General features: G+C 39.5%; 1 protein-coding gene across 11 annotated transcripts in view; it reads left to right on the forward strand.

The window, feature by feature from the left end:
• The window catches only part of MBD5 (methyl-CpG binding domain protein 5), a 147556-nt gene that overhangs the window by 101534 nt on the left and 27102 nt on the right, over positions 1-18920 (forward strand). For all 11 annotated transcript variants that reach the window (XM_074873821.1, XM_074873822.1, XM_074873815.1 and 8 more), the window contains 3 exons: positions 2013-2115; positions 2775-2955; positions 6043-8181. In XM_074873821.1, the coding sequence (XP_074729922.1) occupies positions 2013-2115; positions 2775-2955; positions 6043-8181 (2423 nt within the window). The remainder of the gene's footprint in view (positions 1-2012; positions 2116-2774; positions 2956-6042; positions 8182-18920) is intronic.

Genomic DNA, 18920 nt, shown 5'->3' on the forward strand with positions numbered 1-18920 from the left:
GTTTCTTCTGGACAAATAACCATGCATATATGCACAGTAGGGCTGCTGAATCCCACATGCCACAGATTCAGTGGACTGATCTGTGCATTCCTGCTAAGCCTGAGTATCCAGACTTTCCTTTGCACCCCCTGATTGCTGATGCAGTGCGTATGTGCCTTACAGGTCTGTTGTTTCCAGGCTCCTATATCTCCTCATGCCTGAACTGGGCTCATGTGCCCAGGCAAACTGCATGTCAAGGAAGGTTATTTAAAGTTGCTTTATTCTAGAAACAGGAAAAAAAAAAAAAGAATTCTGATGGTACAGCTTTACTCTTGCTGCTCAGTAGGCATTTTTTACTAATGCAAATAAAATGGCATCCTGACTCCAGAGCATATTCCCAGGGATGCCATTTAACGCAAGCTTTTTCAGCGTCACAGAAAGTGTCCGTGGAGATTTTTGCGTGTAGATGGGATAGTGGAGAGCAAATGCCAATCTGAGTTTTTCCTGTGGGAAGCGTCTTCAAGTATGGATCTCGCTTGGGGTGAGCAGTCACTCCTGTGTGGCAGTCAGGACAGGTTGGGAATCTCCAAAGCGATCGGCCAGCACTGGAGATGTGGAGCTGAGTTAAAATGTGATAGTGGTAGCATCGTGGTTTAACCAGTCTATCGCTGAAATGAGAATAAATAAATTTAAAAAAAAAAATAAAGAGTAGTTTCCCTTTACTCCCCAAGTATTTCAATTTAAGGCAGGGAGTTTTGGCTTTCTGACCTATCTATCACTTCATTCCCATACCCTTATTTTCAGATTGCTCTCTTTTCTTGCTTACCCTCAGAACCATCACTGTTACACATACAACCCGGGCAGTTCTCTCTAAAATAAGTATTTCAGGGCAAGTCTGGTAAATAAAGTACTTATTTAAGCCATCAGCGTAACTCTAAATGTCACTTGCAGATGTTGCTTTATATGTGACTTGGTTCTTCTGCAAAATTAGGTGTTTGTACATTGGGTTTTAAGTATGAAGTTTATCATAGTTTGGAATTTTGACTCTTGGCTGCTTTCATGATCCAAACTATTCCACTTAAGTTGTTTTTGTTAAAGTAAGGGCTATTTACAGCTGCCATTACGAACCAGTGTTTTAGCCAGTCCTCATAAATTATTGTATTCTTTCCCTGATAAACAGTTTAGATGGCTAAGTAATAAAGAGCAATCTGGAAGTTAGAGGCTTGTGACATGAGAACTTTTTTCATCTTATGAATTAGTGATTTTGCCGTAACAGAATTTCCAGTGTCCTATTTTTGGATATGGAGATAATGATTTTCTGGTGGGAGTTAGAGAAATCCGAGTGCAGTTTATCAGAAATTCATTGGACTGGCTTCTTGGTGTAATATTTCTTACTTTCAGTGAGAGGTTTGAAATTTTAGCTGAATGAAACCAAACTGTTTGTGCAACTAAGAGACCCAGCTAAAACAGTTTTGCGACTATGCCCCCTTTTTTGTCTGGGTTTGCTCAAACTCCTTGAAACACACTTCCATGTTTTTTCTTTTTAAATTAGGTCCCAGCCCTAAAAAGTAGAGATGACTTTCGTGCCTGCACGGAACTGCAGTGATGTGATGGGGGGCGGGGGGGGAGGTCCAGGGGGACTGCACTCTGCCTGTGTGTTACACTTCATAGGAGAGAAGAGGGAGAAAAATAATCTTAGCGTAGTTAGGTGGTAGTTAAAGCTTTCAAGCAGGGCTGCAATGTGAATAGTAAATATCAATAATGTCAGTGACTTTCTTTTCTCTGCACTTGCTGTGTTTGTTTTTCTTCCTTTAAAATGTAAAGAGTAAAATCTTCCTTTAAAATTTTTGGGAGGGGCTGTTTTTGATAAGTATCATCTCAGTTCTTGACTAAAAGCAAGAAGTACTATGAAAAAAAAATATGAGATCTTAGCTCTGTTATTTTAAACACTCTCTTATGTGAGCTGTTAGAATGGTAGATAGAAGCCATGACCTATCAAATAGCTTGTATTCATCATTTCTGTTCCTTTACAGTCCCAGTGGGTCTTTATTATCCTGCTTGGAGCAGGTGAAGACTTACTTGCTGACTGATGGAACATGCAAGTGTGGCCTAGAATGTCCTCTTGTTCTTCCCAAGGTAAAGAAAAACATCATTTTGGATCTCTGTGCTCTAATCCTTATGAGCTATGTCAGCTGATGTGCTATGCCATGACTTAGTCTCTGTTCCGGTCTCACATATAAAATGAGATAAGTGGTATACACCCAAAGATTTACCATAAAATACAAAATTAATCTCACTTTTGCCTTCTCCCCTCATGGACAATATCTGACTCTGTTTTTATGGTGTTTGAACATTAAACTGGAAACCTACCATCGACAGCATCATGTTAACATGTGAGAGTCGGAGCCAGACACTGACTTACGTGATAGCTTCGGTATCAGCTTCACAATTTTATCATCTATACACAAATTGTAAACTTTTCATCTTAATTGCAGGGCAATCTTAAACACACATGGTCCTTTCTCCTTTTTTTCTCCATACACTTTATACTGAGGAGTGTTAAAGTTCTGTTGCTAGATGACAGCTTCCATGATTCTGTTTAGTTATTATAAATATATTCACTTTTTATTTATCATTTCAAAACATACTGTAAAAGTATCTTGTGGGCAATGTAGGAGCAGTCAGCTCTAAGGATCAGAGGTGAATTTAATTCAGTGTAAAATTTCAGGTTTAGGTATATTTGGTGAGTTGCTGCCTATAACCATTATTTTAAACATTGGAATTTTTACTCTCAGGTCTTTAATTTTGATCCTGGAGCTGCTGTGAAGCAGAGAACTGCTGAAGATGTTAAAGCGGACGAAGATGTCACCAAACTATGCATACATAAAAGGAAAATTATTGCTGTGGCTACACTTCATAAAAGCATGGAAGCACCACATCCTTCACTAGTTCTAACTAGTCCTGGTGGTGGAACAAGTGAGTAAAATCATGCGAAATCATTTATTTACCTAATTTTAAATATACATAATTACTGTGCAAAACCACCCCAAAAGTCTAATGTATCTATGAGTGCACCAGTAAACAGATTCAAGGCAAAAATGGAGGTAGAAATTAGAGAGATGTAGGTAGATAGGAAATGGTCTAAAAAGCAGGTCATCCCAGACTAAGAACGTGATTTTCTTGGAAAAGATATCAGATTGTTCTAGACAAAGAAAATACATTAGCTCTCATCTTTTGGAACTGTAGTAATATGTCTGATATTCTGTCACATGGGAAATTAGAGAAGCAGAATAAAATGATTATAAAGGGATTAGAATGTGGCTAAGGACTTGGCTAAATGGGAAATTGTATTGCAAGGCAGAATATACAGCAAGAGAAGATCTCCTCTGTAATTTCTCAAGGATTATTTTTGGGGACCAACCTGGATTAACATTTTAATTATCCATATCAACAAAAAATGAGGTAATTTGTTGATGGATGAAGTTGACAGGTACTACCAAAACAAAAGAAGATCAAAATATGTTGAAAAACTGGGGGAATCGTTGAGACCTGGCGTGAAAGAAAAGGTATGGCAACAAATCCTGTTAATTGTGAGGTTACTCACCTGGGGACTAGTGAAAAAAGCTATTAGCTGTAAATTATTGAGGAAGAAGACCTAGATATAGTAGCTGATCAAAGATGCCTGTGAGCAGTACCAGATGGCAGTGTGGTGCAGATCAATGTGACTAGGAGAGAGAAGTACAAATGCCGTTGTCTGCTCGCTGCCTTCCTGCGCCCCTGTTCTCGCTAGCGGCGCTCAAGCTGAAATAGAGCAGAGGATCTTCTCTGAGTGAACTGCGAAACCTGTTTTATGAAAGTCATCTTAAAGTGTTTAGCTTGTTCAACCTGGCAAAATGGTTGCTGAAAGGAGATACACTTGCCGTCAGTAAAGGCATCAGGAGAATCAGCACCAGAAAATAAAGCTGCTTAAGCTAAAGGACAAAGTTAGCACTGAAAGTAACATCTACAAAACCAGAGTTATGTAGAAACTTAAACTGAAAATTCGGTACTTTCTGAGGATTACAAGAGAAGGTTCTGAAGTAGTCTTACAAATCCAAATGGTTACGCCAAAGAAGTGAAGTTACTTTTAAGACAGAGCTTGGTGAGTTTATGGTTGTATACTGTGATGCCTGCAACTTGTGGGAAATGGCCCTCGATAATCTGAGAGATCTTTTGCACCCCTATATTGCTGTAATAACTGGGTAATTGCCAATCACTCTGCAGCCTGACTTCAAAGAGGAAAATTTTAAGGATATAAAAATTAATAAATTTCAGATAGGTAGGCAGTGCTAAGATACCGGTGCTGTTCATAGTACTAATGTGCTCTTGCATTTCCAGATTGCTACTTTAAGATTTTAAAGCTTTGTTTAAATTGATTTTTTGCAATGTAATTTATGTTTTTTTAAACATAAGTGCAATTTCCCAAATTACTATGCATTTTCCTTATTAATTTTTGTTATTAGTAGTAGTATTTAAATTACACTTTTGTTTTCAAAAAATTAGTAAAATGAAGGAGGTAAAACCAGCTAAATATTAAAGACACAAGTCACATTTATGTGGTCTTACCTTCTCTGTTGTTCAGAATTTTGTGCACTAAGCAAAGAATAAAATTTCCTGATAAATTGCCTTTGTAAACGAAATGTCTTTTCATTTATGCTCACTTACATTTGACCATTTGCTTAGGTCCAGAATCCAAGGTGAGGGTTCTCGTACATATTTCATTTTGCAGTTCAGTCTTGAGATTTGTCCCCTAAATGAGTCTTTGGTTGTATTTTGGGAAAGGTAATATGTTTGTTTCTGTCATGATGTAGCTGCTTGAGCAAATAGGATGAAGGCAGGATTGTCAGTGCCATCTGTCTCCTATGGCCAGGCTGAAGGAAAGAAGGGAATTGGGTTCTTGTGATTAAAGGAATTTAAAGGCACCTCTGAATTCATTTGAACATGAAGTCTTTAGCTTGTTATTCAAGTTTAAGTTTGCATATTCAGAGGCTGCATGCCAGGCACTCCAAGCTGAATTACAGATTCCCAGAGCAGCAAAACTGGCAGAAAGTCCGCCAGACATGGAGCTGCTTGTGATGGTATTCTTAAAGTAAAACATTGGAGAAAAAAAATAAAAATCTTTTAAAATAAAACTGATAGTAGTGGGCAGAAAAGGAAAGTGATCTTGTGCTGGTAGGAAGGTCTGGTCTCAAAAGTGGGATTTACAGGAAATTTTTCCATTGCAGAGGGGTTCACATGTCTACATGTGCAAACATCCCCAAGGAATTTATCCTGAAAACAAACATATAAAGTAGAGCCCTTTCTTAAATTTAGCGGCTTCACCCCAAGCTAAACAAAAGCTTGTTGGAAAAGCTGGAGGAGAAGCCTGAATTCAGTAAAGTAGTAGAGGACAGTTCCCAGGAACAGATTAACTCCGAGGACTGGGGTACCCGTGGCGCCAGCGAGTGATGCGGAGCAGCTGGAGAAGCTGCGCCTTGCCTTGTGCAGCCATCATCTCTTCTGTCTCTGCAGGTGCTTGGCTGAATAGAAATGTAGCCCAAAGTCGAATGGCTCCCCGTTCATCCTTCTCAGGGACAGCATTTGGGGCAGGACCCTTTTCTCTTTAGGGTGCAGAGAAATTAGCCTAAACCCTCGTTGGGCTTTGTTCCTCCTGTACTCAATAGATGGTGCCAGAGGCTCCTTTTCCCTGCGACAGTGATAGCCTTCGCCAGCTCTTTGAAGTGGTGATGCTGGAGATGATGGTTAGAAAGAAAAGACAAAAGGGAAGGAAAAAGATTTAAGTTGTCCATGTTTACTCAGTCTTTATATGGGCTATGGAGTTAAGGTCTCTACAACTGCACGATGTAGTAGGGTAGCATGCGCTGTTCCAGCAACTACTTGATGATTTTGGTATTATTTCTGTTGAGGCAAAGGTTTAGCCAAAAGGCTTTCTAGCTTTTATGAATATTTTCACACGCGGTAGTTTTGCACTGAAGTGCGTGATAGCAGATTTCAAAACAGTAACTGTTGTGTTTTTAATACCAGGTGCAACTCCAGTAGTTCCTACTCGAGCAGCAACTCCAAGATCAATGAGGAATAAATCACATGAAGGAATTACAAATTCTGTGATGCCAGAATGTAAGACTCCTTTCAAGTTGATGATAGGGGCATCTAATGCCATGGGTAGGCTTTATGTGCAAGAAATGGCTGGAAGCCAGCAACAAGAACTTCATTCTGTCTATCCTAGGCAGAGATTGGGTAGTAATGAACTTGGACAGAAGTCTCCGTATCGTGGCAGTCATGGTGGGATGCCCAGTCCAGCTTCATCGGGATCACAGATATACGGAGATGGCTCAATCTCTCCTAGGACTGACCCACTTGGAAGCCCTGATGTTTTCACAAGGAACAATCCCAATTTTCATGGAGCACCCAACTCTAGTCCTATTCACATGAACAGGACGCCTCTGTCTCCACCATCAGTAATGCTACATGGTTCTCCCATACAGTCATCCTGTGCAATGGCTGGAAGGACTAATATACCTCTTTCCCCAACCCTGACCACAAAAAGCCCAGTAATGAAAAAACCCATGTGTAATTTTTCAACTGGTATGGAAATACCACGAGCAATGTTTCACCATAAACCACCCCAAGGTCCACCCCCACCTCCTCCACCGCCTTCTTGTGCTCTTCAGAAAAAGCCATTAACATCAGAAAAGGATCCACTTGGCATACTTGACCCTATTCCTAGCAAACCAGTGAATCAGAATCCTGTTATCATTAACCCAACTACTTTCCATTCAAATGTCCACTCTCAGGTACCTGTGATGAATGTAAGCATGCCTCCTGCTGTCGTCCCTTTGCCAAGTAATCTTCCTTTGCCAACTGTAAAACCTGGTCACATGAACCATGGAAGTCATGTTCAAAGAGTTCAGCATTCTGCTTCAACTTCCCTCTCGCCTTCACCAGTGACATCCCCAGTTCATATGATGGGGTCCGGGATCGGAAGGATTGAGGCTTCTCCCCAAAGATCACGTTCTTCTTCCACGTCATCAGATCATGGAAATTTCCTGCTGCCTCCAGTAGGACCACAGTCATCCTGTAGTGGTATTAAAGTTCCTCCCAGGTCCCCAAGGTCAACAATAGGGTCACCGAGACCATCTATGCCATCTAGCCCTTCCACCAAGCATGATGGACTTAATCAATACAAGGACATCCCTAACCCATTAATTGCTGGAATGAGTAATGTATTAAATCCTCCAAACAATGCAGTTTTTTCTACTGCATCGGCTGGAAGTGGTTCCTTGAAGAGTCAGCCTGGTTTGCTGGGAATGCCTTTAAATCAGATCTTGAACCAGCACAATGCTGCCTCTTTTCCAGCAAGTAGTTTACTCTCAGCAGCAGCCAAAGCACAGCTAGCAAATCAAAATAAACTTGCTGGTAACAACAATAACAGCAGTAGCAATTCTGGACCTGTTGCCAGCGGTGGCAACAACGAAGGACATAGCACTTTAAATACCATGTTCCCTCCTGCTGCCAATGTGCTTCTACCAACGACTGAAGGGCAAAGTGGCCGAGCAGCACTGAGAGACAAATTGATGTCTCAGCAAAAAGATCCTCTGAGAAAAAGAAAGCAGCCGACCACCACGGTGTTGAGTTTGCTGAGACAGTCTCAGTTGGACAGTTCTGGAGTTTCCAAAGCTGGATCTGATTTGATAAGAAAGCAAAGTCAAAGCTCCTTTCCCATCAGTTCTATGTCCCAGCTACTTCAGTCCATGAGTTGTCAAAGCTCTCACATGAGCAGCAATAGTACCACCAGTTGTGGGAGCTCAAATACTGCTTTACCATGCTCTGGTAACCAGATGCATTTTGCAGACACCAGTATGAACTCTGGCAGTCTCCAGAACTCGCTGGCACAGAGTTTACCCTTGCGAGGGGAAGGTGTGCACTGCCAGAACACAAACACTAACTTTGTCCACGGTACTAGCCCGGGCACAACCAACCATCTTGCAGGTTTAATAAATCAGATGCAGGCTAGCGGGAACTGTGGGATGCTCAGTCAGTCAGGAATGGCTTTAGGAAATTCATTACATCCGAACCCACCTCAGTCGAGAATCCAGGCATCCTCCACTCCAGTGATACCAAACAGCATTGTTAGCAGCTGTAATCAAACAAGTCCTGAAGCAGGTACGTTTCCTTCTAAAAGGATACCCCTATGTTTGACTGCTTGGAAATATATGATGACTATTTTGAAACGGGTTCCTTTTACGTATCTACTTTTTAATTTTGAGTTTACCAATATGAAAAGTCTGCCTATTTCATGCTGATATCCAGAAACTCAAAAATAAAATGAGTAAGAAAAAAACAGAAAAATATATCTCCCTTTTCCAGAACAAAATCATCTTGGCCTCCTTCCTGTGACAACTCTTGCTTTTATTATTAACTTCCACACACTCTGCATGAATAAAACCCACGCACTTTCATACATACCCAGACCTCAGCTTTGGTCACTTGCTCAAATAAATTGGGGTTTTTTTGCAGCATACCCTGCTACTTCAACCCTAGAACACTGTGGCTAACCTGGCAATGTATATTCAGGCTGTACATGTGTTCCTTACTGCTTGCAGTGAAGAGTTGGAGTTATCAGAGATTGGAGCAGATACCAGGAGTACAAAAGTTGGCAAAATAACTTCTTTCAGGGACAGCGCGGGGGAGTGCCGAGTCTGTGTTTGCCTTTATCATGATAATTTTACTAAGTTGGTAATTAAATGGTTGAATAAACTGTATATTCCGTTGGAAGAGTGTAGAGAGATTTCCTGGTCTATTCATCAGTGAAGACTTGGAGAGGAAAGAGGTATGCTGCTGTTAGTATCTCCATGCTGTTTAAAGATAAAAGGGAGACAGCTCAAAAATTTATATTTCATTTAACTGCTACTGGTTAAACAAAATATGCGATTTTGAAAGATGGTACTGTGTTAATTTCTTAAGCAGAAAGAAAACCTTCCATCTGATGTTTCAGTCTTTCAGGTTGGTTAACTTTCAAAGCGTGTGTTTGATACAATCATAGCTAAACTACATCAGGTCAAACGAAAGGGACTCTAAGCGTGCAAGCAGTCTCTCTCATTAACCCAAGAAAGAACCTGATATGTATTCCTGAGCTTCCTCCAAGAGAGCTGTTTATTCTTTGAAACACAGAATGGAATTATATGAAAACTGAATTATATAAAAATAATTTTCTGACATTATGCTGGTCATAGTTTCTGGTGACTTTTAAGGGTTTCTCTCCATTCCTGGGGAAAAAAGGCATTTTTTTTCCTTAGCTATATTGGTGGTTTGTGTCGCAAGCAAGCAGCTATTAATCCTTGCATGGCTGTTTTGCCTTGTCATGCTGACAAAGAGGAGTATTTCCTGATATAGTCTGTCTCTTCTGAGACTTTGTACTCTCCTCTGAACAGAACAAAGGTCTGGCTTTGCCTTAGGAGCTTCCTTCCCCGTCCCACTAAACATACTACAAAATCCCTTTAGTGGGAACAATTTGGGTTTCCACCTCTGTTGAGTTCAGTGGGGACCACTGGTACGTATGGTTCTTCTGAATTGTCACTGTCCTCACAGCTGGAGAAAGCTGTGAAGTTACTGTGGCATTGGACTAACTTGCCCTCCAGAGAACAGAAAGGACTGTTACGTGAGATAAGAGCCTGTGCGCCAGCGATTACCTTCAAGAAGCTGAGCAGTAGTAATTCACCCCTGGGGAATGGGGTAAGGGTTGAAAAGGTCCAAGATTAACAGAAGTTTTACACTACATAAAAGTTATCAATAAAATGTTGCTTAAAAACTATTCAAGTGGGCTTCTAAGAATGAGTCCAAGTTCATCCCCATGGGGGATCTTCTTGCTCCTGCTCCATCACTTAGACCCAGCCTTACGCTATAGCCCTGCCCTGCTGCATGGTGGGGTGGGGGCTGGGACCACTTGTGAAGGTTGCCTTAGGCCCACGGCAGGGCTTCTCAGCATTCCTGTGTTAGTTAATCACAGCCTTTCCTCCTGTCGCCAGTCCTTGGCTTCAGGCAAGCTGAAATTCTTCCCGAAAAGACAAATGCGACAGAACAAATCTGTGCATGTGTCAAAGCCCCGTGAAGAAACATTTCAACATAAACAGCCAATTCAGTTCTCACCAATAGAGGAATAGTAATATGTATATAACCCCACCTGGGAACTTCTGCTGTGGTATTTCTACAGAATGGTATTTCTGATACCTTGGAGATAGCCGATAGAATTATAGCAATATAATTATAGGGCCTTAAACTGACACTTTTTTTCTTATCTAAATGATAAATGGTAGTTCTGTGTAGGCAAAGACTAGAAAGATTTGAATACGTTCCCCACTACTGAAGGGGTTTGTTTCTTTTATTTTGATGCTTGCAAAATGCACCCAACCTGCATTTAATTATTTTATTAATATCCATGACAGCTAAAAGCCTACAGACCTTTATTCTTTAAGACGAAATTTCAGACTCTGTTACCTTTGTGTTATTCCCAGGGGCAAGGCCCTAAAACGGTGCATAAACCTTCATCCAGCCTCCTGCCTGAGTCATTGCAGCAGCGTGGGGCTCGGGCGTAAGATTTAAATCTAATCAATATCCTCTGAAAATCCAGATAGGGGCATTTTGGGTTATTTGCAGGAGAATGGAAGCACTCTTTCCATGAAACTAGTGTGAAATGTTGAGTATTTTGCATTAATAATAACCTTTAAAAATAAAAGTTAGTTACCAGTCTGCATTCAGTTATGTAGTCAAAACTGATAAGGGGTGTATTGTGAATTATTCTGTATCGAGGCATAGAGGGTTGTTAGTTTTGGTGGATGGAGCTGAGCCGTGTCAGACATGCCGTGTGAACCGTGCTTTCAGGAACAGTTTAGCTGAGTAAGATGTCTTCAGAAAACTCTTGTGTTCCTATTTGAGTTTGTGGCTTTTTTTTTTCTTTGTTTTTAAGTATTTTAATTGCTAAATCTGTTTTCTGTTTCTGTGCCAGCATTCAGAATAGCTACTAATCAGAAAATAGTTCCTGAGAGAAAAAAAACTGAGAATCACCACAATTAGATAGCTGGTTATTGCCTAAGCTTTTAATTATATTTTAACCACATGGACCAAGTTTTATTATTCTAGTTTTTGTTTTCTTCTTCCGCAGATAATATCTTTAGTTTCCAGGTAATTTTCAGTATGAGTGTGATGGAATTAAAAATGAATAAATACAAAAATAAAAATTTCTATTTATGCAGTAGAAAGCTTTTGCAGTTTTCCAAGTTTGAGCCCTTGAAAACCAGTTATGCTCAATTTTTATTAACAATTTGTGTCTCTCAGTTATATAGTATTTGGGTTACAAACACTGTTTAATAAGAGCTGTCTTACAGGAAGAGCTAGCAGCAGGTCTGTATAGCTTTTTTAGGGCTATTCCTTTGAAAAGAGTTCATTTTCTGCCAGGAGACTGGGTCCTAGACTCATTTTTTCTAATGAGTGGTGTTAATATTTCGGTTAACCTTTGACGCTGTCTTCCTCATTAATCAAGCCCTCAGACTTCTCATACAAACTGAAGGGAGAATCCCGTTTGCCAATTTGGCAGCTTTAAGTTTTACTCATTAAGCCACTTTGCTTCTCTTTGGATTTGTCTGTTCCTTTTGTAAAACGGGACTGTGTCCGTGTGATATATTTTATTGTAGAGTCTCGTTCGTTTATTTTTTTCTTGCTGTTAGCATGTGCCATTAGTCCAAAAGTTCACAGTGTAGAAAATCTGTGAGTCAACATTCAACATGCAGATCCTGCTAAGAATGCAACATGCATAAATGATGGGATAGATGAAAACGAGTGAAAAATATTTGGGAGTAAAAGCTATATACAGCTGATAAGGGAAGTCAAGGGAACTAATATAATAACTGTAGTGAATAGAAATAAAGATGGTAAGTTGTCCCAAGTATCAGAACATCAGAAATATGAGAAACTCTAGTTTTGCAGTGACAAATAAAGGGCAGAGTTGGCATACAAGGGCTATATCCCTTTGCTAGACTCGGAACAGTAATTTTTACTGGCGAAATCTACAGAATAGAAAATAGTAAAATATAATTAAATAGGGAGGAGTGCATAGGACCAATACCAATCACTGAGGAGCTTCTATCCCACTCAAACAGAATTGATTTTAATACAGACAAGGACAGTGTAATATAATTGGCAATGGAACATTGCCCTGGAAAACAGTGACTCGAAGGGTTTTAGGAGGCTTTGACTTAACAGAGTTAATGAAAACTGTCAGGTCAGTGAGGTTGCAAACAAACAAACAAAAAAAAAAAAAGTAAAAAGAGAAGCTGGGTGGATCCTTGGAAACATAAAAATGGGAATAGGTGGTGGAACTGCGGGTGCTCCTGGCTCGATGTATAGTTAAGAAAACCAGAGTGAGGATGTGACGTTCTGGCTAGTGGTCACTCCTCGGGAAAGGTACAGAAATACCAGCAATTTCAAAAGAGGGCAGCAAAATTGCTATGGGTGGTTGTCAATCAGACCCCGGGACGTAAGCCCAGAGGCAGCGTCTGTGCTCTGCATTACAGAAGATCCCGAAGTCGGGCTCCCCTCCCACGCAGTGAGCCTGTCAGCAGGCCAGATGCCAGGGAGTCGAGCTGGATGTGAGGTATTCCAGCACTTGGGAATTCCCTGGAATCTGCTCTGTCAAAGAAGTAGCCAAGGAATAGTATCTCTTCCTACAAGTATTTATTCTTGGGCACTATCTGAAAAGGTGGAGGGCTGAATTATTTTTACCTTGTTGGCAGGCATTCGCTGACAACTTCCAGTGCTGAAAGCTGGTACATTCATCATCAGAGAAACGAGTGGTTTCCTTTTTGTGAGAATACTACATGTTGAAATACTCTAGCAGAGGACATGCTGAGTATATGAATGGAAAAAAGAAATTTCACAACCCAAGTGTGCATAGGAACGTTTTGAATGATGATGGTGGGCGCTTCTGACCTGAGCATCTGCTCAGCTCAGCCCCCCTCATGCTGCCCTCCCGAACTGACCTTCAGGTGGCACGGAGACGCTGCTCAGAATACTTAAACATCTGTGTTAAATGTTATAATGTAACCTCGTTATCAGGATTTCAGCCCAGTATAAGCTAAAGGACTCAGGAAAGATGGGGTTTTTTGCCAAACTGACAGTTGGCTAGAGCTAGCCAAAGCTGAGCGATCAGCGATTGTCTTCTTGCAGAATCAGAAGCTATCTTGTTGATAATCAGATTACAGTTTAGAGAAGAATTATTTTCAAATCAGAATGGCCTTTGGTTTTTTTCTTCTTCAGTAGCATGGGGGGACAGGTCCCAGTTCTCTGCCATTTGTAATGTTTTGTTTCCTCTTGCTTTTTGCCTGTAGCACTGGGGAGTGAATTGCTTTAGTCTTAGCTAAAGGACTTTTGTCCTTAGTCTTGGTGAAAAATACTGATGAAAAGTATTGCTTCAGATTTTAATTTCTGAACCTGTTTTATTTTGTAGTTTGGGGTGAGTATTGTCCCTTACCTTCTGGGAAAGCTGTGAATGTAAATGCTTTAGATGGAAAGGAATGATGCTGCAGTCGCATCCGTATTTTGACGATGTGAGGAACCTAAAGCATAAAGTGTTACATGAATAAAAGGTTACATGTGCTGTTGGATGTAGTGGTAGTTACCAACGTAATGTAGGCCCTTGCTTCTCTGAAAATGGTCTTTCCTATGCATCAAAGAAGATGGAGTATTGTAGAATATATCACATTAAATGTGTGCAAAGTGGCATATTCTAGTATGTGAGTCTCTGGATTTGCTCCCCAAAATTACTTTTATATATCACAGTATTACAAAATCAGTAAAATATTTTTACTTTAAATTCAGAGGAGTATCTGGCTGGCATCCTTTATGGAGCTTGTTATGTCTGAGAAAAGTGTCTTATTAAACTGAAATAACCCCTAGACAGGATGCCAACCAGCTCCTCTTCTAATTATAAAGCCAATTGAAATGTTCTATTGATTTTGGGTTTCGGTGTTTATATAAATGTACAGAGGGACTTTTCTCCAGTGGGGGGGATGGGATGGGATGTGATTATAAGGAATCAGTGTTATTTAAATCTGGAACTGCTTTTCAACATTCTGCCCTATTTCCCTTGTTATTATTTTTGGGGGAAAAAAGCGGTTATTTTTCTATTTAAATGAGAACTGTAAAGAATGGGGAAAATCTTCTCCATGAAGATTAAGGTTTCCAGGTATGAGACATATATGGTGGGTCAGGTCTGCTCCCTGCCCTGCCATTGAAATGAATATTCTTGTTTATTTGCTCTTTTTAAGTCTTGATAGAAGATTTATGCACAAAACCACTCTCATTCTCTGAACATAAAATAATTACTGACTTAGTAGGCATCAGCAATCGTATTAGGTAAAACTTAATTGTTAACATGGTAGACTTTTATGCAGTCAGTGTAAACATACTTGCTACCATGAGATTTACAATAGAAGAAAAATTTGGAAGTGGAATAGATTTTTGTTTTCAAATTACCTCTATTTACGAATGTTTATTGTTAGCAAGTGCTAGCAAATTGGAAAAACTTGGGAATCAGCTCAATCTCTACTTAATTAAACTCGGTTGTTTAGTACAGGGAGCTGAAATGAGTAAGCATCTAATTTTAGTAGAAGTGGAAAAAGGAAATGTGGGAATAATTTATTTATAGCTAGATCAGACATGTTATGCTGGTTTTGGTGAGTGAAGATCAGAAATGGTAATATTAACCAAGCGCTGGCTTGTCGAGGGTTATGACGGGATCACGTACCGCTTCTCCCGCATCCCGGGGCACGTGCTCCAAGTGCGAGGCTCTGTCGTGAAAGATGTGCAGTTACGTAGAGCTCAACATTGCTACTACATCCTTCATCCTTGTCTTTGAACTTGATACTGTCGATGTATATTAGCGACACTCTGAATTCACCCGCTGTTCGGGGCCCTTCAGGCACTGCCGTGCCTAGTTTGTGGATCGCAGTGGCATTACCTCTGAGATAAATACCAAGATTAAAAGTTCAGCTCTGCTGAGCTCTGCTTACCAAGCACATTGCTTGCTTAGACACACAGCTTGGGTTCTTCTTGTGTTGTTTTGTTTCTTATCATTTGAATATGCCAGTAACTCACAGTCTTTTTTAGTCAAACACTCTTACTTGGTTAAGGTTTTAACGGCCATACATTTTCCTAGGAATTTATATTGATAAAAATCAGAGGATTTGTAAAAAATAATAACAAAATAATGCAGAAAGATGAGTCTTATTTTACTAAAGATATGATTGTGAAGAAAAACTGAATTAATTATATGAGATTTATCATACATATTTATCTTTCGCCATCATCTGAAAATATTCTTAAGCAGAACCAGTGGGCAACTCCAAAACTTGCTAGAGGATGGAGTGGGGACTATTGAAAGAAATAATGCTTTTTGTTGAATTTTTAGTTTCCAAATGCACTATAAAATGTTTTACCTCATCTGGAATGCATCTCCCACAACTGTGAATGGGGGAGTGATACAGGACAAGATCAGACTAAGTGCTGAGAAAACACTGAAAGACTATTCCTTCATTTGTATGCTGTTGTCTTGACAGTTTTTTACTAGAAGACTGCTTCTGTTTCTGTTAACAGCTAAGCACATAAGAATAGTTTTCCCAAAGTCATTTTAAAAACAGCAATGATGGTAAAATGCAGAAGTCAGAAGAGACAGGGGCATGGAGAAGAGCCGAGACCAAAATTCAGTCAAATATTTTTCAAAAAAAGCCTATTTTTAAGCATTTCTGTTCTCCTAGAAACTGCTTTGGGCTTTTTGTTCTTCCCCCAAAATTTTGACAAACTCATTCTTGGCTAAGTCACTTCTCAAAAGATGCAGAGACTGCATGCTGTAGTCTTTGGTGATTTTCAACCTTAAAATAATCTGTTAAAGCCAGAGTTTGAAAAACTCTATTAAGAATGGGGCCAACATTACAGCTGTTTTGTTGTCAGTTAAAAAAAAAAAAATGATCATGCAGCATTATGCCATTGGTAGTCATAGTAATACAGTTAGCTGCTCCAGTGATAAGCGTGGTATTATGGATAGGCAGTTAAATCTGTTTCACAGAAAGGCACATTTTGTGCGGACGGGGTATCGTATATGAAGGGAGTCTACGTTTTTAACTGGTTTTGCTGGACTGAGAAGGATGTTTTATTTATTGGTTCGTTGTTCGTGATTTCTCTTGTCTCAAGGGAGTGCACGATCTCGATAAGGAGAACAACTGACAGTAGTTTGCGGTTAACTGCTGAATTATGGTTTCTTCGGAATTGAAAGCACTATAATAAATGTGATACCAGATAAATATCTTAAATGTTTTCCATTCCAAAAAGAAAATGGAGAATATAATTACAAAAATGTATAGCACTTGGTTCTAAGTTTATAGGTAAGTGATTGAATGTGTAGTTAAAGCAAGAACATATTGTCTCAAATTTCTAAGGAATATGAGGTCGTATCATTTCCATCAGTGATTATACTTCTGTGAAAGTTAAGCCTCTTAAAATTGCTAATTTAACAATATTGCCACTGATGCAGACTGTGTGTTGGTATCTCTAAGGTGATATTAATTCTTATTTCATACTAGTATTGCAGTAGCTTCTGGAGGCCTCGAGCATGGATTGGTGACCCTATGCGCTAGAAGTTGCACAAACCATTTGAGATATAGTAGTAATTACAATGCCTAAGTGATCTTTTGTACTTTCACACCTTCATAATCTCAGGGTAAGGCATGCAGTGAAACTTCCCTCTCTCCACTCTCGCTGGATCTTTTTGAAAGGATCGTGCAGGTTTCTTCTACAAGAGCTACTGAGTTTTACTCTAGGAGAAGACAGAAGTGGTGGAGGGTTTAGCCAGAAGTTCATTACATGACCAAGGAGTTAAATGTGAGTTTCTGACAAGGGTTTCAAAAACTTGAAATGTTCTATATTGAAAAAGTAATAAAGAAAATACCAAATATAAAATCAAGCTAGCTGCATTTTTATTGAATAAGTAGAAAAGTAAGAATTGAAAAAGTGGTATCTATAACATTTATTTGTTCTCTTAAAATGTTTTAGGTGTTAATGGCTAATGAGCAAGTTCTGCACTTTTAGTTTCTTAAGTACTTAATACACCTGCCTTATCAGTTACTTTTCTTCTACAAATTCTAGCAATGTACTGTTGAGAGTATTGAAATACTAGAATACATAATGGATAGTTTCTTACAGAGAAATGCATTGTAAAATATTATTTGCATTATCATTTTCTAATTGGTATACTTTAACTGCAATTTTTTAGGAAAATACATATATAGTTAATGTTCTTTGATTTGGTAGAAATACTTTTAGCATCTGAAGACTACAATAGTTTGCTTTCAGCTTGAATTGTCTGGTTTATAAGGAAGCTGAGCATTATTCACAGTGTGTGAAGTCATTACTGTTCCTACATATTTTTATGCAGACACAATTCTGCCGCAGCTGCAGAAATGGTAGATGGTTTTTGACTCTTTCCTTTGTTTAGTGTGAAATCAGTAGCTCATACCCCAACTTTTCTTTCTGAGGACAGCCATTGAAGCTTGCTGTACAAGTCTTCGTATTGTTCAAGTCTTAATATTGTTTAAAAAACAGGACTCAAAATAAGATAGAGACCTCTGACTGTATCCCACCATCCCAATAGCATATGTGTACGTATGTGTTCCTGTCTTTTCATGAGAGGACAATGCTGAGATATTAATGATAAATATCTTCCACTCTAATTTCTTTAAGTGAGCAGGGATAGCGAATCTTCTTGAACACAAACTGATTTCATAATACCCATTATTTTATTGCATCTGCTTAAGAATACCTGTCAAGCAATACTTCAAGAAAAGGTACACGGATAAAATTCACACAGGAAAATAAACCTACTTTCTAAAGAAAGCAAAATAAAAATGCTCATAAATAAAATACTATAGGCCACAAAGTATTAATTTAAAAAATGTATATCCTGTTCGGTTTCCATTTATTTACTCCCACAACATTTATTTAACCCCGTAAGAGAACAATAGATCTACATTTCCAGCATTCTGGATATTTCTTCTTCCACTGCATTACAAAGACGGTTCCTTTTTCTCAACAACTGGCAGAAGAACTTTTGGCAGACATCTCAGTCTGCAGGAGCTGGAAGCCGGTGTTTGTCTTGGGCTTTTATGGCTTTTAGTCTAACTCCTTCATCTTTTTTTCATTCTACTTTTAAGAGCTTCTGATTATGAAGGACAGTTGTTTACTGAGCTAACATGTACAATGCCTTGGGTTTCCAGGATTGAAAATACCATGGTTTTATGAAACTTGGAATCAAACTTGTGATTTCTTTTCAGCTTTCAACTCCCATCCGCATTTCTCATCAAAAATCTCCCAACTGTCATCTTGGAGCCTGGATACAGTAATAACACATTGTTTCATGGCAGAGTTTTGGGTGAGCTAACGCACTGTTGAAAGTCTTTGGTGCTGTGGTGCATCTTCTTTTCTTCTGGCTGTCATCCTTCTCCAGGCCTGAAGGAAATGCAAGTGGTCAGAACTGCAGTGCTGTTTTCCTTCCAGCATTGCTGGCCAAGACAACTTGTTTGCATAGGGATCTTTTTTCAGCTGACATCCACCATCTGGTTCCGCTGTCATCCTGCCCTCTTTGAAAATATTGGTAAATACAATGTATAGGTCTAGATTTCACTTTGAATAAATGACAGACCTCCAAGGACATCCAGAGTGAGTTCCCGATCGCCACTGCTGTGCTTTGGTCCTACTGCCTGGTTTGGAAAGACAGGCCTCTTACTAGGACTTTCCTTCTCTTGTACTCGCAGTGTCGCTTACACCGTTGCTTTGATGAGGCGTGTTACGTTTTTCCATGC

The sequence above is a fragment of the Strix uralensis genome, chromosome 6 (assembly GCF_047716275.1).
Source record: "Strix uralensis isolate ZFMK-TIS-50842 chromosome 6, bStrUra1, whole genome shotgun sequence".
NCBI classification, from domain to species: Eukaryota; Metazoa; Chordata; class Aves; order Strigiformes; family Strigidae; genus Strix; species Strix uralensis.